The sequence below is a fragment of the Panthera onca genome, chromosome A2 (assembly GCF_046562875.1).
Source record: "Panthera onca isolate mPanOnc1 chromosome A2, mPanOnc1 haplotype 2, whole genome shotgun sequence".
Lineage (NCBI taxonomy): Eukaryota > Metazoa > Chordata > Mammalia > Carnivora > Felidae > Panthera > Panthera onca.
Window position 1 is genome coordinate 74010352 of NC_138340.1, and position 14762 is coordinate 74025113.

Consider the following 14762-nt stretch of genomic DNA (forward strand, 5'->3'; position numbering starts at 1 on the left):
CAATGACAAATTTCCAGAAAAAGGAAAATTACCAACATTTACTCAAGAAACAGAATGCTGAACAGAGCAAGAACATATGAGGAAACAGAAATACTGTGAAAGAATTACCTTCAAGAAAAGAGTCAGGTCTATCTGGGTATAAGTAAAACAGCATCAACTTCAATAAACAATCATTCTCAAATATATAAACTATTCCAAATCAAACAAAACAGGAGATAGTTTTCCAGTTTATTCTGCACAGCTATCAAAACCTGTAAATTAAAACCAGACTTGTTTCTTATGAACAAACGTAAATACAAAATCCTAAATACAGGGTTAGTCAATAGAACACAGCAGCATTTTAAATGAGCAGCTCAAGATTGGATTCTACTAACATAGTTGGTGTCTATGATCAATAGCTCAAAGGAGAAAATCTGTATAAATATAATGGTAGACACTGAAAAGGCATTTGAAAAAAAATTTAACATCTGATCCTAATAAATGGGCTTCATGAATAATCTTGACATAATAAAGCACTGTCAGCACAGAGTCACAAACCATGAGATCATGCCCTGAGCCAAAATCAAGAGCCAGACGCTTAACCAACCTAGCCACCCAGGTGCCCCATAAAGCATTCTATTTCTACTCTATAGGTTAAAATTATACGTGGGAGTGAAATACTACAGACTTTCATAAAGTCGGAAACAAGAATGCCCATTATCATATTAAATCAAACTGAAAATTACTGGAAATTATAATAAAATGTCTTCAGTTAAAAAAAAAAAAGACTGCTTTCCTATATAAGCAGTGACTAGTTTAAAATATTACAATACTATTATTTAATAATATGAAAAGGCCATTTCTAAAGGCAACAACAATATTTTTGGAAACTTTTTAAAAAATTAACAGCTACAGTAAAGAAAATTTTGGAACTTTCAATGAGGAACATGCGAAAAACCAATTCTATGTTCTCAATGGAAAGACTCCTAAGTGAATTTAAACACTTAATGTTTCCAGTTAAAATCCTAACAAGATACCTTGGGGAAAGTGAACAAAATGATTCTAAAAGTCACATGAAAAAATAAACAGGCAAAAATAGAAAACTTTGAAAAAGGGACAACTAAGCTCTGTCCTACAGCAAGTATTACTGCCTGCAGTGTGCTATACATCGTTCTAGGGATTGAAAATAGAGTGATTAAAAAAAGGACTACAAGGACCGATGCATAATTTATACAGACATAATGCAACTGTAGAACTTGTAACAGAAGAGATGAGGGTGGAACGCAACTGAAAGCCCAGAAACAGACCTGAATAAGACATAGATGGTATTTACAAACTATGACTAGGACGTACTGCTCACCAATGCTGCTTGCGTCATCAGGTTAGCCACTCCGAGAAAGCCTTAAGTCGTCGCTCACCTCACAAAACTGAATTCTAAGGTGATTTAGAATTAAGTGTAAAAGAAGCCAGAGAAGTAAAATAAAACTTATGTGAATATTAAAATAATCTTGGAGAAAGCTTTTCTAAGGAGAAACCATAGGAAAAGATGAAGAGAATTGGCTACATATATAATTATAAATTTTTCCTACATCAAAACACACCATACAGTGTTTTTAAAATTATACTTTACATAGGGCTATCTTCTTTATCTCTGTTGCTTTCAAGCAATAATTGAACATGAATAGTTAATAAAACAAAATATACCTGGCTAACATGAAAAAATAATGAATTTCATTAGTAATCAAATAAATACAAATCGAAATGATTTATCACCTGTCAAAATGGCAGATTTAAAAGTTTTAAATACCCAGCATAGCTAAGTGAAAAGTAATAGGAATGAATGTAAAATTTGCAAACCCTTCCTGAGGGCAATTTGGATATAGCAGAAGTTTAGAAGTATACTCCTATACACCAGCAATTCCAAGGAAATCATGCATATTTGTTTTATGTGGATTTTCATCACGTTATTTATAACAGGAGGGTTAGAAATTATTTGTGTCCAGTAATAAGGAAATTGGAAGCTACGGTTCTTCTTTTTATAAGGGAATAACTTAACAACCATTAAAAAGAGGGTAGAATTTAATTATTGGCATAGCAGGATGTTCACAATGTATTATTAAATGAAAAAAATAAACTACAAAGTTACGGGTAACATAAACCCATTGTTTTAAGAAAAAGATTAGATATGCATTTATATACATCCATCAAAGTCTAATTATTAACGGTTATCTTTGGAGGTGTTCCTACATTTTCAAATATGTACCAGTCTAAAAAGGACAAAGTAAGTATTCCGGGTTTTAGGTTTTGTCAATAAAACACGGCACAATGGATAATAAGTGGTCATCTTTTTCAGATTATTTATTAAGATTATTCCTGGAAGTCTGTACTGGATATAAGCAAGAATAAAACAAGGCTAAAAATGGCCTCGAATTCTTATGGCAGTTTATTTACAGACTATCGAATACAGCCTTTATTTATTTATTTTTAAACAAATGGCTTCTATTAAACACATTAGATTTAACAGTTACAAGACTTTACTAAAAGTTCTTGCAAAAAAGTACAACACCTTTACAACAAACTAGCTGTCAAAGAAAACCAAGGGGTGATTCACTTACAGGGCCTCATTTTGAATGCAACTACAACTAGGAATTGTTTTGACGTGATGAAGAGGGTAAGACCCACAAAATTTGTTAGTCTACACAATTTAAAGACAAAGTTCTGTTATGGTCAAAATTTTGTTTTCTCCATCTTCAAGTGGATCCCTTGATAGCTTATTAATTTAATAGCTTTTATTTTTAATTAAATTAAAAGCAGCTTGAGAAATTATCTGGAGAGGCTTTGGTAAATGACAAACCGTTGCTCCCTCATGACACCACTGGAAATTATAAACCCTTGAAAGATTATAAAAGCAATGTTTGCAGGCCTGCTAGCATAGACTTTCCTCCTCTAAAGAGAAAACAAATGTAAATGATTCAGTTCACTACCTAATCGTTATTTAAAAACTACTGTTGTTAAAAAGAAACAAAAAACAAACCAAAAAAAACGAGGAGCCTCCTTTTGAAGAACTATCCATCCTGTATAGGCTTCTAATGAAGTTTTTCTAAAGTTTTGTTTTAGTCTATTTCTCTATTTTTTGAGTCATTTTATAAGTTGGCTTTTTAAAACCATTTGTGTTAAGGTAGTTGTTCAGTATTCTAAATTTAATTATTTTACTTCACTGTAACACTGGTAATTTTTTTTTTTTTTTTTTTTTTTTTTTTTTTTTTTTAAGTTTGAGAGAGTGAGTGTGCACATGCGTGAGCAGGGGAGGGGCAAGAGAGAATCCCAAGCAGGTTTCTGTCAGCCTGGCCCCAACATTGGTAACCATTTTAAGTCAATTTTTTAAAAAAGTTAAGTGTTTTCTGCAGAATTTAGATGAGGCTTAGAGGAACTGCCCTGGAAATCCATCTCATTTCTCTTAGGCTGTAAAAGTGAGGGGACAGACCAGATGATTAGAATATTGGAAGGAATGTCCTGTTCAGACTTTAAAAATCTCAAAACCAGTATCCCAGAGGATCAGTAGATTTTCATTCAGAACTTGTATTTCAAGTTTATTTTAACAAAAGGTGGGGGGAGGGACTATGGTGAAAAGTTGTGTAAAATATGATTAAGCTCCTAGCAAACACGGCAAAACTTTGACTCACAAGTTCCAGTGAGAGTAGTTTGGAAGCACTTAACCCATTTACCTTCCACTTTTCTTAAGAAATCCTGATATTTCCTACAAATTGGCCTATTACAAATTGGCCAGATGCAACTTAAAATTTGTTTTCATCAGAGTTTCCAGTTGTTCTATTTTGTTCCAGAATGTTATTTCTTTATTCAGTTTCCACTTTAAAACTGCACACTCACATGGTCACTTCTTACATTCACTTAAGAGTAATGTAGATACAGCTGAGAGTAGCAAATACTACTAGCTTCTCCAGCCCCTTTTTAAAATCTTATCAACCCACTGGAAGTGTGACTGAATGCCCTTCACAAGTTAACTGACGTAGCCCAAGGCACTGAATATATATACTCACTGACAGAATGAAGCCCTGAATCACAGCTAAAGCATTATCTTAATTCACATTCAACAAACCATTTTCATCAATAAACCTCTTAAAACGAGTCTTAAAAATTTCATGGGTGACTACAAGTCTTCCACAAAGAACAGACTGAAGACTTTTGAGTTGCATGCAGAAAAACTTGCTGCGTCAGGAAATATAAATGGGAATTTCACATGGGAGATAATAAGTTTTCTTCTTTTGGTAGGTCAGTCTTCTATTTTCATCTTCATTATTTGCAATCTGACTTACCTGATTCTTTCCCCAAAACTTAAGTTAACGTTTTATGGTCCTTAGACTTTACTCAAGAATACTCGTGATTACTGCAATTATAACCTATGTAATTAGTGATTTCCATCCCGGCTCTTTTTATTAATCCGTATTTACTGAAGTATTAAATGGTATGGAAGGATGCATTGAGATTTTTATTACCGTATTTTACCAACTGTTTCATATAATAACATCTATGAATTTGGAAGTATCTGACAATTACTGCATCTGGGCATTGTGTTGTGGTTTAACCGGCAAGATTTTTTCTAAGTGGTGCATAAGATACTGGTATATTTCACAATTAATACTGTCTAAGGGTAATATTATAAGCTGTAGTTCAAATTTCCAATTTCAAGCAACAATTTCCCTGTCCTCCCAGCCACTCTCCCAACATAAATATATAACTGAAATGTTGGAAAAACTATCCAAACACAGTTCAATTTTATATAAAATATTTAATTTTTAAAACACAGGCTATTCATGTCACATAAATATCTTCAATTTTCGGTTAGCTGCTATGGTCAGCAGAATTATCAAGTGTGACTATTAAGAATAACTTAGATACTGTCACTTATAGGAAAGTCTAAAGCGCTAAGACTCACCATATTAAAATTTGAGATAGTTGAATACTGTAGCTATTTTGCTAAATTTGAAGTATTTCTTCACCTCCTGCAATGTAGTTTTAAGTTGTTAGTACTCAAAATTCAAATAAAAGCAAAATAATTTTTCTTCCATTCATTTTTCTCCCCAATAACAAAAAAAAAATTCCATCAAAAAAATAAAATGATCAACTGACATCAACTCATTTTATAGCAGTAAAATGGTAAAATATCCACTTTAAAATATCCTTGCTGTCACCAAACTGTAATGCTTCCCATATAGTATTTTGAAATGAAGGTTCACAAGTCAGAGGGCATGGGGTTAAAAGACTGACTTTAGAACTGGAGCAAATTTCCATTCTAAAACAGTTCTTCCGATTTACAATTCCAATGAAAAAGTAAGTTACCAGGAGAAAGAACAGTTAAAACAAAATGGTTAATTGGCACAGCTCTCATTTCCAGAGTTTATTTTTCCATTCAGGGATACTGGAAACACTGGTTATTCACCTTTGGTTCCTTTTGAGAATTTATTGTAATTGTACGTGTGCCTGAGCGTGCACGAGAAGTTAGTTAGACTTGACACCATTACAGCTTACATAAGGGTTAGTCCATCCTTCTTTGCTGCTTTTAATAAAAGAGAAAAATGCTAAAATGAACTAAAGTTGCTCTAAGTCTGGCAGAAGTCCTAATAAACCTCACAGAAGGTGAGAGGAAGGAAGAGAAGAGGTTTTCTCTCACTACTTTTTCTTTTTGTTTCAATAAATTCGGTGTAGGCAAAGTTTCTAGTTAACAAACTGAACGGCTTTTTCTTAAAATGGCAATTGCGTAACTTAAAATATGATGTCTGCCTCCCCTCCCCCCATGAACTTTAATAGAATCAGGCAATTCTGTTTATTAAGCCTTGCTTCTGCACTACTGCCCTCCAATTATCCATGGCAAAAGGAAAATAGGGACAATATGGCAGCCTGAAAATGGGTACTCTAAAATTCTCATTTAGCTATTACTTTCAACCACTTAACTGATGTAACTTTTTAGAACATCTTGGAAGTAACAAGGTACTGACTGGAGTTCTAATCCCTTTCTTTGCTCTCACGCTCCTATCAAGACAAGGTGGTAGTGGAAGGTAACGTAGCCCAAAGACAGGCAGGAAAGAAGAAAGTGTGACAGGCAGAGGGAATGAGTCTAGCGGGAACTGAACAGGCAGCAGTCCCTAAACACTGGAGAGCTCCCTGCCTCTTCAATACAGTATTGATTCCCTTTAGAAGACAAATGGGTGTAAAGGTTAACTGCTTTTTCAGACCTTCAGCTTACCTGTTAAGGCACTTACTTACCCTCCCCACCCCATATTTTTCATATAAAACCCACTATTTCATTTGAATGCATTTTGCTCGGCTATGATAATCTGCAAAATAAAACAAAAATAACGTTGACCATTTTTTTTTATAAAACTGTTGCATCAAGAGAAAGGTTGTGTTTTATTTTCTGAAGTGAGCACAAAGTACACCTTTCACAATAACACTGGAAGCAGGTGCAAAGACTGACAGTGACCTTTGACTAAAGGTAGCTTTGTAAAAAGAAAAATACCAAATAAATCAGTGCCCTTTCTGATTGTTGTAAAACTGGAGCGGGGGAGGGGTTGGTTGGTTGTTACATAAAAGTTGGTCCAAACTTACAAAAAAAGCACAAATGTGCATAGTTCAGAAGATCTGCAAGAGGGCCATAAAAGACTCTTATGTCCCTAAGATTAGCATCCACGTAAAACTGCAAGAATACAAAATAAAATTGTTAACTAGAATTTGTGAAGATGTACAATCAATAGATCTAGTTTTTAGAACAGCATGAATTTAAGCAAAGGTTTTTTTTTTTTTTAACTATTGTATGCAAGACCCTTTTCCACATAAAAATAAAGCTGTTGTTGAATTAATATTATTCAAGTCTCTTGGATTGCTGCCTTAAATTGCAGCTAGAAAAGTCTTTCCAGATAAAAATGATGTGCCTGAGGAAAAACAGATACTCAGTATGGTAACCCTCTGCCTCGACCTCTGCCAGCTGATGTGCTAATGTGTCCCCTGTATCCTTGTGAATATCCAGGTCCTTGGGCAGGAGAAGTCCAGGTCTGTCCATGCATGAGGCCGGGGCCACCCGGGTTTTCCTGTAAGTTACCACCATAGTTATAGTTGTGCATCTTTGCTGGCAAAGGATGAGTACTCTCTGGCCCTGTGGGAGGGTCACTGCTGTTCGCCAGGACTGCAATGGGGCCATGGCTATATTCAAATCTATGGTCCTTGTCTCCACTGAACAACATGGGACCAGTATTGAGGTAAATGTCTCCGTATCCAGCTACTGAACTGGGAAATGACTCGGAAAAGGCAGAAGGCTGAGGTGGACCACCAGAATGAGATGAAGAAGTACTGTAGTTATCCAAAGACTGAATATCTGAGTTTCCAATGAAGCTACGTCGTTCCAATGGTGGAGGAGCAGAGCTACTTCCCAGACCATCATTGCTAACATAAGGAGCGGAAGAGAAAGAAGAGGATCCAAAATTGTCCTTGTAGTCTGATGTGGGCACATAAGTGTCTCCTGCCTGGTAATCCATACCACTTTCTCTTTTGGGATCATCCTGGGGCTGATGCTGAGCGAGCAGCTGTAACAGGGCGGCTTTCACTCCGGCATGAGGGTCAGTTAACGAAGAACTGGTGGTGGGTACGTGCTGGTTTTCTGTCCGATAATCCAGATCTTCTTCGGTGACTGGTGGTGGTTCAGGCGGTTCAGGAGGTCGCTGATCAGGAGGGAGGATACGAGGCCGGTCCGGTTCTGGGGTGAGCTCCAACATCCTCATATCTTGGTGCTGAATGAGGTCATCTTGCCCTAAGTGAAACAAAGCAAAAAGAAAAGGAAAAAAAAAAAAGAGAGAGAGAGTCAAAAGTGATCATGGAAAACTACGTGTTTCAAAATAGTCAGTTTCCTACAGGTGGTCCTAAAGAACATCACAAGTTCCGGAAGTTCCATTTCCAGCAAAAAAAAAAGGAACGAAAGGAAACAGGGATATAAATACTAATATTGCCTGCTACCATTTAGGTCTGTGGTGACTGAAAAATTTAACTGCATCGGACTTTTCCAAGGTATCTCACATCTACCTATTTATTGCCTGAAGAACAAAAGCTACCGTACACACAAAGTTTCTGCCTTGCTCAATCATGTTGTTGTAGTTGGAGTAAATTATTTCTTCCATCAGAGGTTTACATGAGAAAAATCTCTGGCATTCTTAATGAGCTACAGCACACATGGGTAATTTGTCAAAGAATCTACTCCCCCTAGGAGTAAATGGACTCACGAACCAACCTATGACCAGTGACCTAGGAATTTTCAGAACATCTACTCCTAGCAATGCCACCAAACGATACACATCAGAGACCCCCTCCCCCCCCCCCCCCCCCCCCATCAAGAAAAACAGTGTGGACACTGTTAGCGGTCTGCTCTCTGCACACTCACCCGATGCCGGAGTGCTAGGTTCTGGAGGTGGCCTGAGTTGTAATGACGCTTCATGTCCCGACCCATTTTCCCTCTCTTCCAGTAGCACGTCTTTCTGCTTGGACTGCTGGGCCTTTATTAACTGAGTCAGCAGAACTGCGAACGCGCTCTGCACGGCCGCCTGGGCAGCATCAGTCTCCACTTTAGGCTGCGCGCTCTGAGAAGAAGGCTGAATTCCTCCCAATGGTTTCGAAGACTCCTGTTGTGGTGTGGATGGGTCTGTCTGTTTTTCACCTGTTGCCAAAATTCCAGCAGGAAGGTTTATTTTATTTAGCTGCTGTTGAGTCTCAGAGTTTACCTTAATGTTCAACACTTGGACAAAATCAGCCATATTAACACTTGTTTTAGACTGTAGTAGGTTTAGTAGAATTGCCAATTCATTGTGGTTTAACTGCTGTCCAGGGCCTGTTTTTACTAAAGACAAAATTTGTATTAATTAGAATTGCCATAATTCACAGCACACCCCGCCCCCCCCAAAATGGCTCTATATTACCCTATTAAAATGTCCATTTGTGGGACAGTGTGTAGGAAACACTGTGAAACAGGAATCTCAGTCTGGTTCTAATTTCATGTACGTACATTTAAGATGTAACTGCACGTAAGTCAAAACAACAACAACACACTGCGGCCCGTTCTGAAGAATTCTCTTCAGGGCTCAATAGTTCAAAAGGAAAACCAAGACTACTGCTGGAGCCCCGTACGGTAGGTGTGAGTGGGAGCCGCCAGCTGTGAGCAGGGACTGGAGGCGGCGGTGCCGGGCAGCTACAGTGTCAGGCACTCTTGAAGCATTTGGGATCTTTCATTCCTCGCAACAACCTTGAAGGCACCCTCTATTATTACGCCCAGTTTGTTTGTTTTTAAACTGAAGAAGAAACTGACATCCAGGGACACTAAATAATTTGCCCAAGTTGAGATCAGAACCCAGGTATTCTGATTCCGGAGTCTGAGCTCTTAACTACTCACTAAAATCATCTCTAAAATCATGCTTATTATCTGAGGACCTAACCTGATTTTGCTGTAAATTCAAACTGAGATGTTATGGACTCCTTAATAAAATGTATTTTATTCAAATTACCTTTTTTTTAAGGTAAGTCCCTTAGGGTAAGTTAGGAACTCCTACAGAAGCATGCTTATAATGCTCCTGCAAGATGGTATTAACTCATCACCAACAAAACAGATGGCGTTGTTTTTCAATTTTCAGTTGAGGCTTGTGACGGTTTACACAGGTTCTCGTGCAAGCTTCTCTGAGCCACACATAACGAGGCTCGAATGTGTATGATACCACAGAAGTTCAGCGACACTACCCTGATAAGCAATTTCTATTATAAGAATGATGAACCAACAGAAGAGAAACTCCAAGAAAATAAAAAACTGATGAGTAATGCTCTCCTTTTATTTTCTCTCTTTATATATATTTTAAGAGACTTTTTATTACTTCTTAATGTTATTTGTAGGTTAACTCAAAACAAACTTTTGCAAGTTCTTCCTGTGACTCGCAGGCATTAAGAAACAAGGAGCCATGTCTGTTTGCTGCATCCTAAGAGCCAGTTTCCCCTCATTTTCCATTTAATTTCTACATCAGCAGAGGCAGGCTCTGTGTGAGCTTGCAAGTATTCTGTAACTATGGTGTCTCCTCTAACAAAAAGGGCATTTTCTTTTAAAATAAGACAGTTGATGATGAAGAAAATGAAGCAGAGAGGATTCATTCCTATTTCACAAAACCAGGATTCTTCTTAACAGTGACAGTTTCAAAAAAAGGAAAACAAAAGATAAAATGAAACTCTGAGCAACAAATAACAATTGTTTTTGGTTTGTAAAGTAATGTACCAGTACTTTAATGCAGTCTGACCAAGGTCAAGTATAAGCTTGCAGATTACATGGGAAAGCATTAATGGTAATCTTTCTCAGCTAATCTACTCTATATTTATATCCAACCACCAAAGCTCAATCTGATCAGCAGATCTGTTTTAATCAACTAACTGATCTTTAAAACTAAATGACAGAATGAGTTTAACATTTCTGACAACACTCAAGAGGCCGAATTCTCATGAAGAAGCTTACTCTTATGACAGACTGATCCAGAGGAAGAAATTTAGTAAGTTTCCCCCAGATAGCCTTCTTTATCATACTTCAAGTCATTTCTCGAACAATATGAGATTCTAATTTTTGAGATTCTATAATATAACAGGCCATGTAGTAAGAGTGATCTGAGGACATTATAAACAGAATGAAAGAACTTCTATTATGAATTTTGGCTGTCTTCCTGTATCTTTCTCTGGATTCTTGCCCTAGGGGGAAAAAGGAAATAGAGAAATCTGACCATTCACTAATCATATGTAATTTGATGCTCTTCTGAAGTGCCTCTTACCTTAAGATTGTTTCATATTGTGATGCCAGTAGCAGTGAAATGTCTATACTGGCACAAGCAATTAACAGGGAAATGTCAAGTTTGGTGAGTAAATCTTAATGTTTTAGCCACAAATGCTTTAACACGATAGCAACATAATCACCGCTAGCCACAAAACGAGGGAAGAAAACCAACCCGGGAAGCATTACTGACCAGGTGCTACGTTCGAGTTGCCCTGAGGTTTCAGCTGTGAAGACGGCAGCACGCCCTGCGGTGTGCTGGTCCTGCTGTCATCTAAGCCAAGAGACAAGTCCTTTCTGGGGGCTTTAATTGTTGAAACATCATCAGTCATGCCCATCTGCTTCTGTCTTCTTCGCTTTTTACTCCACAGCTCATGACAATCTTGCCATAAAGGAAGACTGGAAAAAAAAAAGGTATCAAAATTGTTTGTCAGTGTTATTTCTTAATGACAACCAAAACCTGCTAATATTTCCTACACAGCACCAAAGCTGCCACCCCACACCCCTGCCAGTTGATCTTGAAGACTCCATACACATGCTGTGTGAGCCCCTCAACAAAAATCATCCTTGAGGCCCCACCTCTGTCAGGGATTCACTTTTACAAATGGACTGTTTTTCTGTGGCTTCTGAATAATTGACAAATAATCATTTATTAAAACTATGAATGAAGGGGGTGCCTGGGTGGCTCAGTCGGTTATGCATCCGACTTTGGCTCAGGTCATAATCTCGCAGTTCGTGGGTTTGAGCCCCGTGTCGGGCTCTGTGCTGACAGCTTGGAGCCTGAAGCCTGCTTCCAATTCTGTGTCTCACTCTCTCTGCCCCTCCCCCGCTCATGCTCTGTCTCTCTCTCTCTATAAAAAATAAAACATTAAAAAAATTTTTAAAAACTATGAATGAAGAACACATGTTCATAAAACTTTGTTACTATTATCCTTGGTGCAGTCTTTTAAAGCCAGTTCTTATCACAGTACACCATACACTGAACAGGACATGGAAAAAAAGGCAAAAAATATGCCATTCGCAGGAAATGGAAACAGGATTAAAGAGTAGTAAAGGCTAGGAGATAACATTTGTGAAAGACTTTCTAGTAAAAGCTTTTTACTTTTTTAATACCCTCTTATTTACTTCCATAATCAAATGCTCTAAAATGAAACTATGCTACAGAGAAGGTTCAAAAATAGGTAGTCCAGGCTAATTACTCATCAATAAAGAGTTCTGAATGCCTAGCAGCTATCAAAATTACCCACAATTCTGAAACAGTTCTACCTTCATTAATGTAATTTCTTAAAACTGACAACACTACAGAGTAACTTTTGCCTAAAGAAAGATGTAAGTGGTTGATTTATAAATGTTTTCTTCTTATCCTAATAAAAATTCCAATGGGAAGTTACTATTATATCTATTTTAAAGATGAGAAAATTGAGGCTTGGAAAGGTTAATAAACTTGCCCAGAATATCTACAAATTCTCTTAAGCAGCCCCAACCTGGTTGATACAGCTACAAGTCTTCAACCTGGGTGTGTTCACCTCTAGGGATGCTTTTGAAGGGGATGCACCTGAAATGGTTTTAAAACAACTGACATAGCTCCGTGTCCTTTCCTACAATTGACTTTGGAGAATGGCCTGCACAGCAAGTTCTTTCACACCTCCTCTTTCACAATTACTCTCATCTCATGTTACAAAATAAAGGCATATGCAACAATATGGTCGAATCTTAGCAATATAATATCAAGTAAAAAAAAGTCATTCCCAAAAGATTACAAACAGCATGACACCCTTTTATAAAATTAAAAACAACTAAAAATTTTAAAATATAACTTTTTATGAGTACATATAGATGGCAACAAAAGTATATACAAAAGAAAACAGGGATGATGGTTACCTCAGGTGGAGGAAGGCAAGGGGACAGGTCGTGGGGCAGGGGGTGGGGAGAGGGTATGATATGACTAACGTAGGTTATTTCCAAGGTTCTAGCTTTTATTTGGTAGGTTCATGGCTGCTTATTAACATCATTTAAAATAACTAATTAAGTAACTAAAAGAAAAAAAAGAGAGCCATGCATGGACCAATGATGAGTGACACAAGGATTATGATTAAACCAAGTCTATGCACCTGAGGTCCAAAAACAAAACAAAGGCATACCTCTCAGCCATCTTACTATGGTGCATTGCCTCAGCGTGTAAAAACCTCCTGGAGTAACAAACAAAGGTACAATTTGAAATATTGATATTGGGAAGCTTTAAGGCATCATAAACCCGCCAAAGACTTTCCTTTCTGTGTGTGTGTTTATGTATTTTAAGATGTGTGGCCTTAGCCCCTGCTGGGATATTCCGAATTCAGATATACTGCAGTACTCAGAGTGGGGCAACAGGAGTGACTTCACTTCTTCCACCCTGATGCTCTTGCAGGAGAGCCCCATAACGGGAAAGCAAAGAAATCCACGGGAAAGGGCTTCTGGGCTCCCTCCCACAATTTAAAGCTGAGAGATTCTTTACGGATGATCTCCAAGCTCATCTCTAGGAAAGACCAACATTACCCAACCAATAGCTGTAATGTATAGGTTAGTGATGCAGACTCTGGATATACCGGCAATGTTTTCCAGGATGACCACATTTTTATGTGCTTTTTCTGAAGGTTCAAATACCGGCTCAGCCACTTACTTACTGGCTCTCATTAGGCAAGTAACTTGACCTCTGTGCCTCAGTTTCCTTATCTTTAAAAATGAGATTAACAATATAATCTACCTTATGGGGTAGAGGTAATGATATATGTTAACATATGTAAGCGCTGGACAGTGCCCCTCACATAGTAGGCACTGTATTCACGCTTGATACCCATTTATCATCATTCCGTAAGATAGTTTAAAACTACTTTTATCAAATCACTCACATCATGAAATGCTTATTCCAATTACAGTTGATCATATTTTATCTTATAAATTGTTCAGTGCTTTTCACTTGCTGTTGAGAAAAAATAAAATTATAGGCTAGCTGTCACTCTTTCACTTTTTAGCAATATGTTTTTTTCTTTCCATTAAATATGCCAGTAAAGTCTTGACACCACATCTAATATAATTAATGCAGTTGTTTTGTTTTTTTGTTTTAATATCCTATTCTCATTTGATTATTCCTAAAATTAATCACAATATCATTATACTTTCAACCTGAATGCTTTAGTGATGCATCCTGTAATTTATTACTGGATTACAGCCTGTTCACCAAAATGTGTATTAATATGTTTTTTTTTTTTTTTAATATGCTTATTTTTAATGGAGAAATGCAGTCAGGTGTGTTCTGGTAAAAATTAAGTACATTTAGGTGATGTGTTTGACAATATGGACAGATTCCAATTAGGTTATATGACAGATGTTTTCCATTAATTAAATAGGGTGTATCTACAGTTCCAAGGTTTTCACAAAACCATGCATATTTTAAAAATGTAATAAGAAAAAAGATGTAACAAAAAGATTGGCGAAGTTGTACTGATGTTACATGTTGACACCCTAAACTTTTCCAAGTATACTTACTGGATGAAATAAGTGTTAATAAAAGAAAAAGTACGAAGTATAAGAAATCACTTAATAAGATACTAATGAAGCTTCTTTAGTTTATTTTCTCAAAATTTGAAAAAATAAATAATGAATGACTCTTAAAAATCTTTTCAAGCCATAGGCTTTCCAATTCTTTACTGTCAAGAAAATTAAAACAGAACCTTAAGTCGACATCTGAAAGGTCATTACCATAATTTCTGATGACAGATCACTCTGTGATTTTTGGACATAATATGGAAGGAGTGCAAAGAACTCAGTGATAAAACTATGACAAAAGACCATTTGTTCGCAAAGGCTTACTTACAAGGGTACTTATAAAAAGAAAAGAATAAAATTACAATTAATGTGGAACTCTCTCATTCTAGAATGAGTAATATTAATTGAT

The 14762-nt window shown here is 36.8% G+C and overlaps 1 protein-coding gene across 2 annotated transcripts in view; it reads right to left on the reverse strand.

The window, feature by feature from the left end:
* Positions 1-4483: 4483 nt before the first annotated feature.
* CDK13 (cyclin dependent kinase 13) overlaps positions 4484-14762 on the reverse strand; it is a 122531-nt gene continuing 112252 nt past the window's right edge. The window contains exons 12-14 of one of the 2 annotated variants that reach the window (XM_060632194.3): positions 11022-11227; positions 8423-8695; positions 4484-7798 (exon numbers count right to left, since the gene is read on the reverse strand). In XM_060632194.3, the coding sequence (XP_060488177.2) occupies positions 6945-7798; positions 8423-8695; positions 11022-11227 (1333 nt within the window). In that variant the 3' untranslated portion in view covers positions 4484-6944. Of the gene's footprint in view, positions 7799-8422; positions 8876-11021; positions 11228-14762 lie in introns of both variants that reach the window. The other variant, XM_060632193.3, reaches the window with a different exon arrangement.